Below are 19,719 nucleotides of genomic sequence, written 5' to 3'. Positions count from 1 at the left end.
ACTGTGCACCAGTCACACATTATTCTTTACTTTAAGCCATTACAGTGCAGCAAACTAACCCATCAAAACATGGATAAGTGGCAGCAAAGCAACTGAGTGAACAACAGAAGACAAAATGTGGCGGGGTGTGGTCTGCGGTGCCGCTGCAGGGGAGGCCGACACACCTGAGAGGCATCCACAATCACACGTCGCCAACTGTTGTGATTGTGGATGGTGTGTGTCAGGCTGTGAGCTGTGGAGCGGCAGCCGACTGTGTTTGTACAGCAACCGTGTGTGTTTAAAGTCTGCTGCAAAGCATGTACATGTCGTCAGGTCTGCCGTGGTTTGGTTACACTATAATATTAAAAAAATGTTAAGAGGTTAAACACAGAATAAAACACAGATTATGTAGACAAACCAGCAGAGTGTGAGTGTGTGTGAGAGGAAAAGTATAGTATTAAAAGTTCTGTATGACTGTGTGTGAAGTTTAAGTTCCTTTCATCAACACTTTGGGGTTTTATTAGGTTTCGAGGTTTCTGCAGCAGGAACTCTTTTAGCCACAGATCACTGCAAAATGTCACAAGAGAGTGGTTAGAAAATTAGAAGAAGCAGAACCAGCACGCTGTGTCTCAGAGCTCTACATGTGAGCTGAACAGCTGACAGTAAATCAGCTGGTTTACAGGAACTCTCAGCTGTTGTGTAAACACACCGTCACTGCTGTAAGTCTCCTGCCAGGTGTGTGATGGAAGATTTAAGATTCTTCTACTAACGGTCACCTGCAGGTCAAAGAAAATTAGTCTTCTCATTTCTGTGAGTCTAATTTAAGCATAAGTATTCATGCAAGTAGCATTTATATTAAATGTTGATATTGTTGTAGCTTTGTTTAATTCAACAGTGTTAAAACTGCAGCAGATGTTAAATTGCTTGCAAATTGCTTCAGAATATATACTATATTAAAACAGAGAGAGTGCTAACCATGAAGAAGAGAGGAGTATACTTGCTGTTGATCTTCTTCCTGACTGACCCTCTGGTCATCAGTAGAACCTTGAAATAATTGAAATAAGACATTTGCATTTGCATGAAACAGTTTTCTCCTCATGTCTGTATGCTGCATCTGTGTACTTAAATATTTAAAGAGTAAAATATCTTATATTAGAGGAACAAAAATGCTCACCTCTGGATTTTCTGCAGCAACAGAACAAGAGCAGGAAGAATATAAATATGACTCCAGAAATTATTCCAGTGATCATCAAAACAAGAAATGAAGAACTTTCAGGACTGGGAACAGCTGTTGTAAATTAGAAACATGAACTGTTAACTTCAATCAACTCAAGTGGATTTGATGTTTGAATAACAATGAAAGTTGACTTCTAAAGAAAAATAGATCAACTAAACAGGCAGATTCCAACCAAGACAGCTCTGCAACATCAAGAGCACTACTCTCACTATATGTTTAGGTTTGCCAGGCCTATCTAGCATAGGGTGACCAACCGTCCTCTTTTCACGTTCCGTCCAGGGCGTCCGGGGGGATTTTCGAGATTGATAAAAATGTCCGGGTTTTCCTATATTCCAACAGTGGACCCATGTGTGTGACATCATCCCCGAACTGCTGCTTTGTTCTGTGCTCACAGACTGGACAGACAGGGTGCAGCAACGTGCCTAATGATGTTTAAAAGATCCCAAAGTGCAAGTAAATCTTTTCAGATGAACTGCAAAAGAAATTTCCCTGGTACTGAACCAGTACTGGTAATTTTTCTTATGCAGAGGAGGCATTATTTCTGTACCATTATTTAATTCCAGGGGCTTTTAAGTTATTTCTTTGCACTTGTTGACTTGTAAAAGCCTGTGTGACATATTTTATTTCACAATTCATTAACCGCACAGAGAAGGCATCGTTTAAATATGTTAAATATGTTTCTTTAAGCAAGTTCTTCATGACTGAGCCAAGTGTCCTCTTTTTTGGAAATCAAAATATGGTCACCCTAATCTAGCATCCTCCCCTGTTACCTGATGCAAATTACCACTGACTGGTGATTAGTTAATAAATGGCACACTTTCAGTAACTTGTCAATTTTGTCTTTTGTGGTCTACATTTGGGTCCTCACCCTAAGAGAATCCACACAATCTGCCTCCGCATATCGTGACAAACCCAGTGGGAAGCAATCCTCTCTTTCACTGGTAAAAAAACACAAACACATGCAGCAAGCCGAGGGTACTAGGATATCCACCCCTGTCTGGCAACTCTCGCCAAAGGGAACCGAAGAGTTTCTGCAGGAGACTTGTTCCAGATCCTCAGCCGTGCATTGAGGTGAGCCCAACTGTAGCTCTGTCAATCTGTCAAACTCATGCAGTAGCTCTGCCTCCTTCCACACCAGGGAGGTAATTGCTAGTTTCAGCAACTGGGAGTTGGACACCCAAGTCCTTTGCCTTTGACTATGAGAGAGTGGATACTCCTTAACACAATAGCCAGCAATGATAGCTGGGAGCTGGGGATCTTACTGCCAGGGTCTCCACCCTTGATCCCCACTTGACACACACTGCATTTAACTCCTATGGCTCCTCCTGTGAATGACAGACCTTCAGGACGCAGGGCTGATGTTCTTTCTTCAGTCTGCGTACAGCTAGACCCCCTGAATCATGGTTTGCCTGGACCCTCATAACATAATGGATCAACAGATCAACACTGACCTCCCTCCCTCTGAAAATTCCTTACACAAACAAGCCTAACAAAATCTATCTCTGTGTCTCACAAGAACAATATGATTTGCTTTCTAGACCATTTACTTCATCCTGTGCTGACCGTTGTTATGTTTGTAAAATGAAGCTTAATAACAAACATCACTTACTTGATGCTGACAAGTTGAAGGCTTCACTCCACTCTGTTGAAGAATATGAGTCATCTCTGCGTCGACTCTTATACATGTAGTCTCCACTGCTGGACTCAGAAACATTGAATATCCAGTAATTAATGAGTCCACTGTGTGGTTTGGTTGGGTCCTCTCCATCTATACTCCCACTCAGTGGTTTCACCTCCTTCCTGCACCTCACATGTCAGACTGATCGTCTCACCGCTGAATATCTGAGGCCAGCTGGGTCGTCCTTTAACAACAACCTTATTGGAAACTGTTTACACATATTTACAGTTGAGATACAAACAAACATAAAATCAACAGAAATAATTTAGTATTGAGTTGGTTGATAGTGACGAGTGAATGTACAGTAGTGTAAAAAGTGTCTTCCTCCTTCCTGATTTCCTATGTCTTGTATTTTCGACTTAAATGTTTCAGATCATCAAACAAATTTAAATATTAAACATAGATAACAAAAGTAAACACAAAATGCAGTTTCTAAATGTACTTCTTTATCATTAAGTATAAAAAAAATCCAAACCTTGTGTGAAAAAGCGATCGCCACCTAAACCTAATACCTGGTTAGGGCGTCCTTGGCAGCAACAACCCCGGATTTAGATTCAGTCATTCCAAACTCTTCATTTTGCTTTTCTTAACCCATTCAGAGGTGGACTTCAGTTCAATTTTATTTTATTTTTACAACACCAAATCACAATAACATTTGCCTCAAGTTGCTTTATATTGTAAGGTGAAGACTCTACAATAATACAAAGTAAACAGAGAAAACCCCAACAACCATATGACCCCTATGAGCAACAGTAGGAAGGAAAAACATGCTGAGCCAGACAGCCAGAGATTACTGGTGTGATTTGGATTGTTGTCCTGCTGCAGAGCCCAAGTGTGCTCCAACTTGAGGTCATGAACACATGGCTGGACATTCTCCTTCATGATATTTTTATAAACAGCAGAATTCATGGCTCCATTTACCAAAGCAAGTCTTTCAGGACCTGGGGCAGCAAAACAGACCTGGACCATCACACTAACACCACCGTAGTTTACTGTTAATGTTCCATTTCTGAAATGCTGTGTTACTTTTAAGCCAAATGTAATAGGACACACACCTTCCAATTAGTTCAACTATTTTCTCAAAGTATTTTCCTAAAAGTCTTGGGGATCATTAAGATTTTTTTTTTTTTTTTGGCAAAACTGAGACAAGCCTTAATTTTCCTCTTTTTGTTGTTGTTGTCTTAGAAATCTGCCATGCAGGCTATTTCTGACTAGTCTCTCTCTTAGGGTGGAGGCATGAACACTGACCTTAACTGAGGCAACTGTGGCCTGACAGACCGACCTTCAGCAGGTCTGGCAGTAATATCAAGGCAGTATATAAGGCCTTGATATGGGAGTGAAACTAAACTCAGCGTTGTAATAAAAAAATGTGGTTGATCACAGTTAATAATATTATTTAACAAGGTGGGGGCTTTTTCCACACAAGGCCACGTAGGTCTGGATTTTTCCTCCTTTAACTATAAAACCTTTCATTTAGAATCTTTATTTTCTGTTTACTTGTGTCATCTGTTTCTAATATTACACTAAACTTGATTTATGATCTGAAACATTTAAGTGTGACAAACATACAAAAAATAGGAAATCTGGAGGGGGGCAAACACTTGTTCACACCACTGCCCATTTCAAATAAAACTTTTCAACTCACAGGTTATCTCAATGGTGACATCATCACTTTTATCAGTGTAGTAACCTGGGTTTCCTCTTCTTCCTCTGCAGTGGTAGATTCCTCCTTGAGATACTCTGATTACTCTGTTTTGTTGATCATCTGTTCTCATTTGAACTTCAGTGATTTGGTCACGTCTGAACCACTCATATTTCCAGCCAGCAGAGCTCCCCACAGAGCAGGTCAGTGTCACACTGCCCCCTACTGGTATGACAGTTGATCCTGGAGTCAGTGTGGCCCTGGGTTTACCTGCTGTTAGGGGAAAATAAAATATGTATATATATGATCTATTATGAAGTAATAAGAACACAGGTCCTGGCTAAACATTTTTTTCAAAGCTCCTTCCATGAACACATTAATTAAGTGTACACTCTATTTTATAATTTAGATGAATATTTGAATTATTATATTAAGTATATTATATTTATTGGTCATGGTCACTGAGGATTTACCCAGCACAGTTAGGGAGACAGTATTACTGTTCTCTGTATAATGTGATTTCTTCATATGACCAGAGCACTGGTATTTACCAGTATCAGAGGTAGACTTAATTTGTTTTCTGTCATTTTTGTATCTGTTGTACGGGATAAAGGCTCGACCATCCTTGTTGAGTTTGTATTCCCAGTCTGTGTGTTTTCCTTCCTTCATGTCACATTTGAAGCTAACAGTCTCTCCAATGTAAGTTGTCAAGCTGGGTTCAACAGTTAGAAAAGCATCTGGAATCCAACACAAACAGAACATCATCGACCTGAAACACTTTTATGTACTTTACAAATCAAAATCTGTTCTGATATGTTCATATAATGATAAATATATTGAGAAATAAAAACAGAAATGGAAAGTGTTTAAGATTGATGCACTAAGATTAATATTTACTAAATAAATGAACAGTGAAAACTGTTCAGTCACCTTGAGCATGTCCGCTGCAGAGGAGCGTACAGAGAACTGCAATAAAGGAAGAAACTTCACGAAACTGAAGACTCACTCAAACATGGCATCAATCAAACACACCTGGTGTTACCAGTGGCTGCTGTGATTGGTTTAAATTATATATTTAATGTAAAATGCATCAAATTATCACTGATGAAGAAACAAACCTTTCTTAGATAAACTAAACCAGCGTCAGTGCACTGAAATCTAATCCAGTCTACAAACAACCATGTTGAGAACAAAACATGAACTGAAATGCTGCAAATGGCTGATTTTACTAAAACATGTTCATCAGTCAATGAATCAAAGGAAGAAGTGATGCACTGACAGAATAGGCCCAGCTCACAGAGGAAAGTGGGTCCCATCCTCACATCCAGCTGTGACACGTCTGAAAACTTCTACGACTTTGTGTGAAGAGAAAGAAGAAGAAGCACACGAGACGCTGAGAACTGTGAAGAAAACAAAGACTTTAAAACTTCTTCTTCTCTCCACTTCCTTCCTTTTATCACACCTTAACAAGCTCTGTCTACAGCATGCTTTGACATGTTTGTATTTTCCTGGTGCTTCAGAAACAAATTAAGGAGATTTCTTTTTATAAAACTAAGTAATAAGAATTGTTTTATCATACAGATGTGAGCTGAGTAGTGAAAGAGACAAAATGAGCAGATTACATGTCATTTTGTTTCCTTTGTCTGCTCCTCGTCTGCTTGTTGTGTTTGCTGGGAGCTTTGCCACCAATAATTAGTGATGGGCAGATAAAGCTTCATGAAGCACTGAAGCTTTTCATCCAATTGGTTCACCCCAGCGCAAAGCTTCTTGAAGCTTCATTTGCTCTAGTAGGACACCTACTGGACGTAAAAATATTAGTTGGCATGAATTTGAAGAGTGTGGCCTTTTGCACACAGCCTGTAAATGTCAACAACAAAAGGAGTGTGTAAAACATCTATATTGTAGTGATGGCAGTATACTGTGTATATTTATACTGGCAATATGGAAAATGATTATTTGGAAATGCTTAAAATGGAAATGATCATTTACTGTGAGGTGAGGTGTGGTTGGGGTGTGGACAGTAGTTGTGCTTTTGTAACGTTGAGGTTGAGACAGCTACGCACTGAGGCTTTGAGCCTCAGTCCTGCCCACATTTTATTCTGTAAAAACTAAATTTTCACTGCTTTTATGACCTTTTTAGTGGGGAGAACATAGCTAGGATTTAATGATTTAACAAATCTTTTAAATCCTTTGTCCTCCACAATGCTAAATGGCTGGGAGTCCTCAATCACCATGCTAACCAGGTCTTCATCTATTTGAGATTGTTCTCCTGAGGAAAGACAATAAAGACAAAGCACAAATATAAATATCACACACGTAACTTATTACAGTTGTATAATATTGTTATATCATTTAGTTACATTACTGCATGCTATATTATCATTGCATTTCATGGCTCACCTGGTCTTGCTCCACAATCGGTGTTCCCCTTATTCTCATGCAAAGCTCTGTAGTGCCTAAGCATGGATGAGGTGTTGTTGTTATATCCCAGCTCCCTGGCACAAAGCAAACACTTCACCTTGTACAAAAGTAAAGCCGCTTAACATAAATTGTATTGCACCATCAGTATTATGAAAATACATCTTCTGTAGAAATTTACATACCTTGTTGGGAGGAATAAAATCACAATGTTCCCACACAGGGGAGGACATCCTCCTCTTCTTAGCTGGCTCCATTCTCTCCTGACTATCTCTCCTCACTCTCATAAACCTCCAAACTGTCTCCAAACTCTCACTAACCGTCTGAGGGGTTTATAGCTCTATCATAGCTCGCGGCAAAGTTCGAACCACTTCCTGAACCAGTCACGTGGTACAGCCGGGCAGCGAGGCTTCGGACGTCATCATTTTCAGCTCTTCCCATAAATGAAGCAAGCCTCGATACGCGCATCGCGGAAACGCCCCCTCCATTACTCGACACAAGCTTTGAAGCCTCGATACAGAACGTCACATCACTACACATCACTACCAATAATAGTTATTCTCACAGATGCTCCATCATGGAAATACACCATTCTGATGGGTTCAAACTGCTGTAGAAAAGCAATTTTCAAGGAGTCTTGAATTGCTTCTTATACACTAAAAGCTGCTGCACAAAATCATTAAATTGCTTCAAATATAAAATAAATGCATTTTCATCTAGCTTAGCCTCATAGCTTCAACTATCAGTTGACAAATAGCGGTGTCATACTCACCATAAGCAGATGTTCACATCAGTTAATCCATGCACTCTCTCACACAACAATGAAATCTGTAACTAAAAAAATTGACTTTTTTTATCTTAATTGATAAAACTGAGCTTTACTAATGTAGATTATTCCATTAAACCCCTGTAAAATCTTCTGGTTTCATCATAAATTGATTTACAGGAAACGGACAACTCAAACAGTAACAGAAGTGAGTGTGAGGTGAGAGGAAGTCGTCCTTTTTCTGAACTTGCCACTGTTGCCTTACATGTCGCTGTAAGTGGGTTTAGAGGTGTGAAACGACAGACATTTCCTGTTTCATTGCCCAAAGCAATGAGAAGTAAGCAGCAGTGTGATATATATAAAAAAAATTCCCCACTCACCCCTGTGGGCGGTCAAGCCTTCAAGCTCAGGTCCTCTACCAGAGGCCTGGGACCTTGAGGGTCCTGCGCAGTATCTTAGCTGTTCCCAGGACTGCGCTCTTCTGGACAGAGATCTCCGATGTTATTCCCGGGATCTGCTGGGAGTCACTGCACCTAGTGCTCCAATTACCACTGGGACCACCGTCACCTTCACCCTCCACATCTTCTCGAGCTCTTCTCTGAGCCCTTTGCATTTCTCCAGCTTCTCGTGTTCCTCCTTCCTGATGTTGCTGTCATTCGGAACCGCTACATTGATCACTACGGCCGTCACTACGGAAGTCCCACAGGATCTTAGCTCGGTCATTCTCCATCACCCTTGGGGGAGTCTCCCATTTTGAACTCTGGACTTCCAGGCACTTCCAGACACAGATACTCCTGTATATTATGCAGGCCACTTGGTTATGGCGTTCCATGTATGCCCTGCCTGCTAGCATCTTACACCCTGCTGTTATGTGCTGGATTATCTCAGGGGCATCTTTACACAGCCTGCACCTGGGGTTTTGCGTGGTGTGATAGACCCCAGCCTCAATGGATCTTGTGCTCAGAGCTTGTTCCTGTGCTGCCATGATTAGTTGACAGCATTGTTGAACGCTCCTGATCCAGGCTCATGTCAGTACAATGCAAAAGCCAACAAAAAAAGCTGCTGGTTACACAGCTTGACAAGGTCCTCCCACCATTAACAGGACATGGAAACAAATGTGAATTTGAGATGCTACAGTTTCCAACGGGATCCAAGGTGAGTTAAATTAAAAGGAGAGAGATCTCTTTCACTTTGGTATGTTTTCATTGTCGTCTGTTTTTGACTTCACTAGGCAAGTCTTAAGACTTAAGATGAAACTGCACCCATTAAGTCACAAAAAATCTGACACAAAATATTAGATTTAAAATACTAACAGAAATTTTCAACACTGTATTCTGTGTTGAAAACTATCGCCCCTCCTCCTCTCCCTCAACAAAGTTTGTCCATTTGTGTGGTATAAAGGGTGTCATACATGTTCAAAGTTTTCCTGCCTCTGTACAAAGTTCCAGCAGGTCAGTGTTATATAAACACTTGAAGGACTCCTCTCAGCATTTATGTTTATGTAATTTATCAACAAACACAACACACAAGACTGAAGAATATACTGTATAACATTTATATAATAAAGGTTACATGGTTTAAATGACACACAAAATGAGATAACAGAATAAAAAATTTGACGGCAGCTTACCAAATATGAAATAAACAAATATAAAATGTTATTAATGTACAAACCCATTTTAAAAAAAAAACAAGAGGAACAAAAATGCTGATTTGCAAAAACAAAGGAAAGATCTGTAAATATAGATGTAACAATACATGTGTGGCGGGGCGTGGTTTGCGATGCTGCTGCAGGTGCGATGTACACACCTGCGCGGCGTCTGCCTCGCCGGCTTAAAAGTTCAGAGTTTTGGTTAATGATGTTGTTGTGGTTGTTGTGTTGAGCTGCAGCTCTGTGTGTGTCCAGCAACCGTCAAAGTATTAATAAAAGTGATCAAACTGCCACTGGGTCTGCAGTCTATGTTTACAATATAGACCCCAGTTCAATATATGCTTGTGTGAAAGTGGAAAGATCCTGATCCTAACACCACACTATCACTTGCTGCTGCTGCCTATTTTTTAATGAAAGAAAACTTTTCATAAAAAAGTTAATTGAAATCTACTTTTGTCGTTCTTCTTCTTTCTTCCAGTGCTGTTAAATTCAAATGAATTAAATTTTACTTTTGCTACATTTAGTTGGTTTTGCAGACACATGATCATGAAGAATCGATGCAGAATTATTCATTGTTTAAAGGTGATTTGGGACTCAGATTACTCTGAGTTAATCATTACAACAACAAATCACAGTATGTAAGCTATTTTATTTCTGTATTACTAAGAGCTGGTTTTGATTTGACTTCAGAATAAACTGCTTCATCAGCTGCTGCAGAGGCTGATTTTCCTGCAAATAAAGAGAATTTTTGATGAGATGACTGCCAGTAACATCTTAATTCAAAGGCTCTACTATTTATACACTTTTTCTTGGTGTGTATAAAAGTATAAAGCAGACAGCAAAATGAAAAATTTGCAATTTTTTAGATTACTTTACTTACCTTTATGTATCTTGACTTTAGCTCTGTTGTGGGAGACCTCTGCATACAACAGGCTGTAATCTAAAAGAGGACAGACGATGATCAGAAAGGGTTGACTGTCTTTAATTTCCTTTATATTTATATCATTCTGTCATTCAACACCTAAACTACATGAAATGATTGAAGGATGTTCTCTACACTGACTAACATTTCTCAGCATTAGATATTATCTTGTTTGAGTTCATCATTGTAGCGATAATGAGTCTGTTATTTCTGTGCAATTACCAAGAGCTGGTTGTGACTTGACTTCAGAATAAATGACTTCTTCAGCTGCTGCAGAGGCTGATTTTTCTGCAAATAAAGACATTATTAGTCAAAGATGATTGTCAGTAACATCTTAATTCTAAGTCCACACAGCCAGCAGGATCAGAATACCTCAAATCAGACTTTTAGACTGAGGGGTAAAAGGTGTAAAACAGACAGCAAAAAGAAATGTGTACTTTACTACTTTACTTACCCTTGTTTCTCTTGGCTTTAGCTCTCTTGTGGGAGACCTCTGCATACAACAGGCCATCATCTAAAGGAGGACAGACAAACGATAAACTAACTTTGGAGTAACTTTGATTTTCTTTATTCTGAAATCATTTTGTCATTGAAAACCTAACTCATCACATGAACTGACTGAGGGAGGTTCTCATCTATTGAAGATGATTTTTTTTGACAGTCCCTTGTTGTCATTATTAAAAAAAAGCTTCTTTCACATTGTGCCTACATCAAAAACAGCCAGTGAGCATTCAGAAGGGTCTCCTCAGTAATAGATGACCCCTGATATTAGAATCACATGAAACACTGCTGGCTAATCTCATTTAAAATACAGATCTTTGACATGATTGGACTAAACTGAATGTATTGTCTCTGTTGAGAACAGGATTAAAATGAATCCTGTGATTATAGGTTAAGGTTTATAACCTCCAGCACCTATAAGAACATAAAAACCTTTATGGAAAAAAAGTAATTACATTAAATTACACTCTGGAAAAAGGAAAATGGAATCTCTGAAAAGAAAAAACATTTCAGCAAAGGTTTTAAATACTGAAGGAATTGGACTGATTATTAATTGTTCTTTGGTTTATTGTTTTATTGTAAAAGATTCATTGTTCAAATTAAATTAAGGGAACATTCGACTATCGAGGTATGAAACATTTTCATTCAAACTTCAGGGATACCTCTCTCTTTATCCCCCTGACTGACTTTTCTTGTTGCTGTTGTTCAGTCGAGCTGCACATTGCTGTGCTGTGACTACAAGTCCTAGTAAAGGACATGAGGCCTCATGCTGTGTTCGCAGTGTCTATTTCTAACAGTTTGATCAAAAGTATGCACATGAGAATGGGCCATCCTGGTCTGCCTGTGCAGCCTGATGGTAACGTCTCACAATACCAGCGGTTTGAAGTCCCTGAATTTTAACTTTTTAAATGTGTTCCACCTTTTTCCACTTTCTCCTCTATTTATTAGTTTATTTGTTGAACAGAGCACATTACAGCGATCAGCTGGTTTCATGCTTTTTCTTCTTGGAGCGATAGCATGAATGAAAATCTAGTTTTTCCTTCATTTGGATACTACTGTCCAATAAAAGCATGTAAATTAGTGTATTTTGTATTGGTAGCAGATTAAATACTCACCTCTCTGAGTGATGTTTTTAAAATCAATCAAAGAATATGTGACATCCCCAGATTCAACTAAAATAGAGTTCAAACATTTACACATAAATGAGAATAATCAAAGAGTCTGCATACTTATAAACCACTGTTTATACTTTACCATTTTTTGTGTCATCGTGGTCTTTGACTGATTCATAGAGACAAGCATCACCTACGAAACAATTAAAACTCATATACATGGATCTGATCACCTTATAACCAGAAATGTCTAAAGCAGAACTTGTCACGATTAACGCTGACCTTGGTGAGGAGAAGCATGTTGGCTGTCTCGAGCTTCATCCTGGTTGATCGTTTGGTTTATGGTTTGATTTGTGCTGGAACATAAAATGTAGTAAAACAGTGGATTTAATAAGAAACACAGGATGAAATTCTGGTTTGATAAAATGAGAGAGAAAATGTAAACAAACCTGGCAAAGCATGAATCTGAAAAACCAAACAGAAAAACACAATCAGATGTTTTTATTGCAAACTGTTCTGGTGCTGTACCATTACATGCAGCGTTCAGGGTACGTCTGTAGTTCTGAACAATTAGATCATGTTCAGTGTAATATCAGAGAGAAATGGTTTCACCCTTTGACTGTTTGAAGCGACACAACAGCAGAAGAAGAATCAGTAAAAGTCCACAGATGAGTCCAACAATCAACAGAGCAGGAAATGAAGAGTTTCCAGTCCTGGGCACTGCTGAATAAATAAGAAGATTTAATTACATGTATGTAAACAGATTTAAATGTACAACAGGCTTCACATGAAGCACACACAAGAGCTGGCACTATTTACAATACCAGAACTCCTGATCACATCTCCTCCATTCTCATGTTATTTTACATGATTTTGTAATATGTACAAAAAAAGCACAAGCGAAAGAAAATTCTCTCTGTGTAACTTGGAACCAGCATGATCTCCAGGACAGATGTCAGCTGGTGCAGTGTAATATACAATTACTTCGATATATAGAGGCAAATCGAGGCAGTGCTGAAAGCTAATGGGGGTCCACCCAGGACCAGCAAGGTGTACCTAATAAAATGTCTATAATAATAGATTGGATTTATATAGCGCTTTTCAAGGCACCCAAAGCGCTTTACAATGCCACTATTCATTCACTCTCGCATTCACACACTGGTGGAGGCAAGCTACGGTTGTAGCCACAGCTGCCCTGGGGCAGACTGACAGAAGCGAGGCTGCCATATCGCACCATCGGCCCCTCTGGCCAACACCAGTAGGCAGTAGGGTAAAGTGTCTTGCACAAGGACACAACGACCAGGACAGAGAGCCCGGGGATCGAACCGGCGACCTTTCGGTTACAGATGTGCTTCCCAACCCCAGACCGTGGCTCATAAAATGTCTAGTACCCTTCTTAATCTCTGAGGTGTGTCCCATTGTCACAGATGTATAAAATCATGTACGTAGCCTTTACAAACATTTGTGGAAAAATGGGTCCAAAGAAGAGCGAGATTCCTCTTTATAGACCTTCTCTAAACTAAAACAGCATTTTGTCTCACTGTTTTTACACTTTCAGTAAAGACGGCACTGAACACGCTAAAATTAAAAAGTGTCAGTGTTCACAAGAACGATGGTGATGCAGCCACTGTGAAATCTGCGGTAGTGTTGCAGCTGATAAGGAGCAGATATTCTGAATATTACATAAACATCATACTGAATACTGTCAGACTGGCAACAGCCCTCAATATTCACAGTAAAGCACTTTTTTCATCATCATCACTTTACGGGGTATTAGTTGGGGTCCCCAGCTCAATGGCGGGGCAGGCGGCTTGGACACTTGTGTTCATGATTCCGATAACTCGGGAACTCATCATCTACTAATAATCTCAGATAAATTCTCAGTGACCTCGAGGTCAAAGTTAGAGGTCAGGTTTTCTAAATATAAAATTCTTGTGAACTCGAGAAGGAAATCACTTACATTCACTCTTACTTGCATGTACCAGGAAGCTGAGGGGCTGCACGATCATGGTGACTGAGATCAAGTATGTGTGTGTTTTATTTATGTTATCAGCTGGAAGAAAATTTCCATGAGACTTTTAAATAGGGATGATGTAGTTTTGTCATTATTTGTTTTGTACATTTAAAAGTTTTCAAAGTATTTTTTATAGACACACGTATATGATGTTTGTTTATTTCATCATTTTACTGGGGTGATGGGACTAGAGCTCAACAATGACCTTTGAACTATTCATTACGCAACGTGTCTGACAAACTAGAAGGCTACCTCAGGTGCAGCTCTGGGTCTCGCAAAAAAAAAGTAACATACTTTGTAGACCATTGAATTGTTCCTGTGCTGACCATTGTTACGTTTGTAAAATGAAGCTCAACAACAAACATGACAAACAAAACTAAAATGACTGAACTCACAGGTTATCTCAATGGTGACATCATCACTTCTATCAGTGTAGTAAACTGGGTGTCCTCTTCTTCCTCTGCAGCGGTAGATTCCTCCTTGAGATACTCTGATTACTCTGTTTTGTTGATCATCTGCTCTGATTTGAACTTCAGTGGCATTATGGTCACGTCTGAACCATTCATATTTCCAGCCAGCAGAGCTCCCCACAGAGCAGGTCAGTGTCACATTGCCCCCTACTGGTATGACAGTTGATCCTGGAGTCAGTGTGGTCCTGGGTTTACCTGAGGTTAGGGAAAAAGAGGAAGAAAAGAAAAAAAATGGATAAAAGTAAAGTAAAATTAATTGTAAAATGATACATTTTAATAACAACATCATTTGAAAAAAAAAATACTCTCTATTTCATCAATTGGATGAGTGTTTGAACAGGCACCACAAATTAATCGTTAAAACATCCCAGCAGTGTTAATACTGGTCTCATCCACTTTCTCCTCTCACATAGGTCTGCAATGCATTTCCATTTATAAACTAGTCCTTTCCTTTTTCTGCATCAAGCCTTCCTGCTCCCAACCACAACAACAGATTCATCAGAAGATTCTCACTAATGTAAGACTCATATGTCAAACCACACAGGAGCAGATCATCATAGAGCTGCACAGACAAATCTCAATAGCACCACTTTAATTATGAGACTTCTAACTTTTTATTTCTTTAATTCATACTTTCAAACTTTAATACCAGATAAAAGTTTGCTTTTATTTGGTATTAGTTAATCTTCTTTCAACACCATCAGAAGAAATCAAACATTTCACACATCAATGCTTTAATAAAACAAACTCATCCATTATTCCTGAGATAGAATGTATAAAAACATGTAATCCATGAAGAAAATCCCTTCAAACAGTTCGGTCCCCTGTGGAGGAAAAAATGTCTGTCATGGTTTTAAAATGTTGTTTCCACATTAGAGATGTGTTCACATTCACAGCATACAGCAGAAACTATGTTCACATCACTGGGCTCTCTACACCACTTCAGCTGCACAGACATCACAGAGTCACCATCTGTTTCTAGGCTGCCACAATAATCCAGCTCAACAATGAAAACATTAGATTTCCGCTTGTAGCTCCATCAGTCACCATGACAACATCTCCATCTGAAATATTACAACAAACCTTTTCTCCACCTACTCATCTCTGTTTAACTTCCTACAAGCCTCACTGCTCTTTCTTACACACACAAACTTTACAATGAAATGACCTCAGCTTCTGTTTAGAGTAATTATCAGGTATCAGACCAAATGTCTGTTTGTCCATAATAAACTGGCGCCCCCCTCAGGACCTATTAGTGCTTGAAAAGGATCAGTCTGTGTATGATGACTGGGGTTGGTGAGGGTGGTAGTGATGACATGGTAATAACAATATTTGGATGTTTTTCTTTAGTCCCATACGTCCAATGGATTTAAAACTGTCTATAATGAGGCTACAATCAGGTTGATCTCATCCTGTTCTGATCATTGTTATGTTTGTAAAATGTAGCTCAACAACAAACATCACTTACTTGATGCTGACAAGTTGAAGGCTTCACTCCACTCTGTTGAAGAATATGAGTCATCTCTGCGTCGACTCTTACACATGTAGTCTCCACTGCTGGACTCAGAAACATTGAATATCCAGTAATTATTGTGAGTCCACTGTGTGGTCTGGTTGGGTCCTCTCCATCTATACTCCCACTCAGTGGTTTCACCTCCTTCCTGCACCTCACATGTCAGACTGATCGTCTCACCGCTGAATATCTGAGGCCAGCTGGGTCGTCCTTTAACAACAACCTTATTGGAAACTGTTTATTAACAGTTAAGATACAAACAGAAACATCAGCTCAGCAGAGAAAACTTAACACTGTGTGTCCGAATGTGAATTTCAAACTAAATAACTGAACTCACAGGTTATCTCAATGGTGACATCATCACTTTTATCAGTGTAGTAAACTGGGTTTCCTCTTCTTCCTCTGCAGTGGTAGATTCCTCCTTGAGATACTCTGATTACTCCGTTTTGTTGATCATCTGTTCTCATTTGAACGTCAGTGTTCTGGTCACGTCTGAACCACTCATATTTCCAGTCAGCAGAGCTCCCCACAGAGCAGGTCAGTGTCACACTGCCCCCTACTGGTATGATAGTTGATCCTAGAGTCAGTGTGGCCCTGGGTTTACCTTCTCTTAGGGAAAAAGGAAAGATGCATTATTCATTATGAACTCATACAAATATAGAAAAGGGAAATTTAAAAATTTGGTTTAATGTGGTGAAACTTTCCACCCACATTACTCTTTATCATATTTTTCTATTTATTTTCTCTCTGTGTTCTTTGATTTTCTTCTCGTGTCTTTCTCAACATGTTGATATTGTTTCTGTAACTAAATAATTACAGTATAAATGTTTTTCTGACCTGAAAAAGTCACACTAATATAAACTAACACTGGTCACTGCTGAAGGACACACAATGATGGTTTCACAGCTCTGTGTGGTTTTTGGTTTAAATAACAGAAACATCAGTCACCTTAAACTTTTCATGTTTCTTCTTTTTATTTGTTTTAAAGTTTAGAGTCTGTGAGTGATGTAACAGGTAAAATCAGTGTCCTGGTTAAAGTTTATGCTTTACAGCAACAGAAACAAGTTTCCATGACAACATTATTTAGTGTACATGTCACTGACGACTTACCCTTCACAGTTACAGAGACAGTGTTACTGTTCTTTGTATTCTGGGATCTCGTCCTGTGAGCAGAGCAGCTGTATTTACCACTCTGAGCTGTAGATGCAATTTTTAAACTGAGGTCTTTGTTTGTGTTGGAGTTGAAAATTTCTCGACCATCCTTTAGGAGTTTGTATTCCCAGTCAGTGTGTTTTTCTTCCTTCACGACACATTTGAAGCTAACAGTCTCTCCGATGAACATGGTCGAGCTGGGTTCAACAGTTAGCACAGCATCTAGAATCCAACACAAACACAACATCATTGATCTGAAACACTTTTATATACTTTACATATGAAAATCTGTTCTGACATGTTCATAAACATATAAATATATTGAGGAAATAAAGAAAAACCAGAAATGGAAAGTGTTTAAGATTGATGCATGAAGATTAATATTTACTAAATAAATGAACAGTGAAAACTGTTGAGTCACCTTGAGCGTGTCCGCTGCAGAGGAGCGTACAGAGAACTGCAATAAAGGAAGAAACTTCACACATCATCAAACTGAAGACTCACTCAAACATGGCATCAATCAAACACACCTGGTGTTACCAGTGGCTGCTATGATTGGTTTAAATTATATATGTAATGTAAAATGCATCAAATTATCACTGATGAAGAAACAAACCTTTCTTAGATAAACTAAACCAGCGTCAGTGCACTGAAATCTAATCCAGTCTACAAACAACCATGTTGAGAACAAAACATGAACTGAAATGCTGCAAATGACTGATTTTACTAAAACATGTTCATCAGTCAATGAATCAAAGGAAGAAGTGATGCACTGACAGAATAGGCCCAGCTCACAGAGGAAAGTGGGTCCCATCCTCACATCCAGCTGTGACACGTCTGAAAACTTCTACGACTTTGTGTGAAGAGAAAGAAGAAGAAGCACACGAGACGCTGAGAACTGTGAAGAAAACAAAGACCTTAAAACTTCTTCTTTCTCTGCTTCCTTCCTTTTATCACACCTTAACAAACTCTGTCTACAGCATGCTTTGACATGTGTTTACTCTCCTGGTGCTGCAGAATCAAATTAGGAAACTAAGCAATAATAATCAAGTTGCGTCATACAGATGTGAGCTGAGTAGTGAAAGAGACCAAAGGAGGAGATCACAAGTCCAAGACAAGTTTTAAATGTGACGTTTTTTGTTTTATACCCAGAAACACAACAAGAGCACAGCTCTGGCTGCACCTCCACATAACATACACGCACTGATCACATGTTAAACACTCTTTGTCATAAATCATAAATCATATTCAGATACAGTATGTATATAAATCTTATTTTCAAAACTAGTTTATAATCGTCTCATCTAATCAAACATCCATGAACACAAAAGTATGGATAAAAACCAGTAAGTACCAATAATTATTTGTTTGTGTTCATTCATTTGAACCCTCACATGGAGAACAGGCAAGTTTGTGGACATTTTTTTAAAATTTTATTTTACTTTCTTTTTACCCTTTAAATTAATAAACAAATATTGAGCTAAAATTCAGTCATAAAGTTATAAGTCAGTTTTACCCTGGATGGTGAAAGTGGCCTCTATCGACTTTTTTTCTTTAAGTATAGTTAAGAGTTTTGATGTATTAAACATCAAGACCATCAAAACATTTGAAATCTTGGAACCATTTCAAATACTGGAAGAACTGCATTGGAAGCCTTGACATTAAAGTCTTGGAGCTCGACTGACTTCTTACAGAAACAGCGATGGACATTTTGTTTCCTTTGTCTGCTCCTCGTCTGCTTGTTGTGTTTGCTGGGAGCTTTGCCACCAATAATAGTTACTCTCACAGATGCTCCAGCACACAAACACATCATTCTGATGGGTTCAAACTGCTGTAGAAAAGTGATTAAAACCATTGGCAAGCAAAAGAAAAGACATTTAGTATTTTCTTCCTGCCATAGAAATATTAATCAGCTGCTGCTAATTTTCAAGGAGCCACAAATCACTGATTATATTCTAAAGGCTGCTGCAAAAAGTCACTAAATTGCTTCAAAATACAACAAACACGTTTCTATGAAGCTTTATAAACAGTTAAAAAACAGGTTACATCAGCCCAGAGACGTAATACTTACTCAGAGCAAATGGTCACAGCAGGCGAAAGCACTTTTTCCCACAACAGTGAAATCTTTAAATAAAAATACTTTGTCAGTTAAATAATAAATAAACTTCACTAATGTAAAGTCATCACTGCAGAGTCTTTGAACATGAAGTTCAGTTCTGGTCAAATGTTCACTCAAATTCAGGAAGTGAGATGAAGTCCTCCTCCCTCCCTTCTCTTGTCTCTGTTTCCTTAAAAGTAGCTGTAACTGTTGTATTCAAAGAGATGAAAGCTGTTAACTTTGTCACTCAGTAACCACACAGTGAGCTACTTCCTGAGGCTCATGGGAAATGTTTTTGAGATCGAACAAACTTTGACTGACTTTAAAATGGCAGGTCGTTCAGACTGCAGCAGATAATCGTTCAGTTACAAGCACAGACTGAAACTCACTGAGATGAAACCGATGAGACACTTTAACTCAAATCAAAAATCCATTTCCTAAAAATACTGTAGGAGTTTTCCATAAACTATTTGAGAATTAGTAATCAGAGTAAATCCAGATGTTACAATTCTTTAGGCTGACTACAGACAAACACTGTCAGTCTCTTATATATATATATATATATA

The 19,719-nt window shown here is 38.8% G+C and overlaps 1 protein-coding gene and 1 pseudogene across 4 annotated transcripts; both read right to left on the bottom strand.

The window, feature by feature from the left end:
• Nucleotides 1-2,817: 2,817 nt before the first annotated feature.
• Nucleotides 2,818-6,057, bottom strand: LOC146390326 (uncharacterized; annotated as a pseudogene).
• Nucleotides 6,058-10,000: 3,943 nt separating this feature from the next.
• LOC146390325 (uncharacterized) lies at nt 10,001-19,405 on the bottom strand. 4 transcript variants are annotated; one of them, XM_084923378.1, is made up of 16 exons: nt 19,127-19,405; nt 17,851-17,953; nt 17,477-17,512; nt 17,014-17,277; nt 16,241-16,507; nt 15,859-16,137; nt 14,316-14,585; nt 12,519-12,629; nt 12,356-12,371; nt 12,189-12,262; nt 12,049-12,099; nt 11,910-11,966; nt 10,748-10,807; nt 10,516-10,581; nt 10,252-10,311; nt 10,001-10,100 (listed from the first exon to the last, which is right to left on the bottom strand). In XM_084923378.1, the coding sequence occupies exons 2-16, from the start codon at nt 17,867-17,869 to the stop codon at nt 10,015-10,017; spliced, it is 1,716 nt and encodes a 571-aa protein (XP_084779504.1). In that variant the 5' UTR covers nt 17,870-17,953; nt 19,127-19,405; the 3' UTR covers nt 10,001-10,014. The 4 variants fall into 4 exon arrangements, with proteins under 4 accessions (XP_084779504.1, XP_084779502.1, XP_084779503.1 ...); XM_084923376.1 differs by lacking the exons at nt 17,851-17,953; nt 19,127-19,405 and having other exon boundaries at nt 17,477-17,759; XM_084923377.1 differs by lacking the exons at nt 17,851-17,953; nt 19,127-19,405 and having other exon boundaries at nt 12,519-12,626; nt 17,477-17,759.
• Between the last annotated feature and the right edge of the window lie 314 nt (nt 19,406-19,719).

Source organism: Perissodus microlepis, chromosome 3, assembly GCF_051167445.1.
Source record: "Perissodus microlepis isolate ML-2025 ecotype Zambia chromosome 3, ASM5116744v1, whole genome shotgun sequence".
Taxonomy (NCBI): domain Eukaryota; kingdom Metazoa; phylum Chordata; class Actinopteri; order Cichliformes; family Cichlidae; genus Perissodus; species Perissodus microlepis.
Note: the sequence above shows the minus strand (reverse complement) of the source record. Positions and strands in the feature narration are given on the sequence as shown.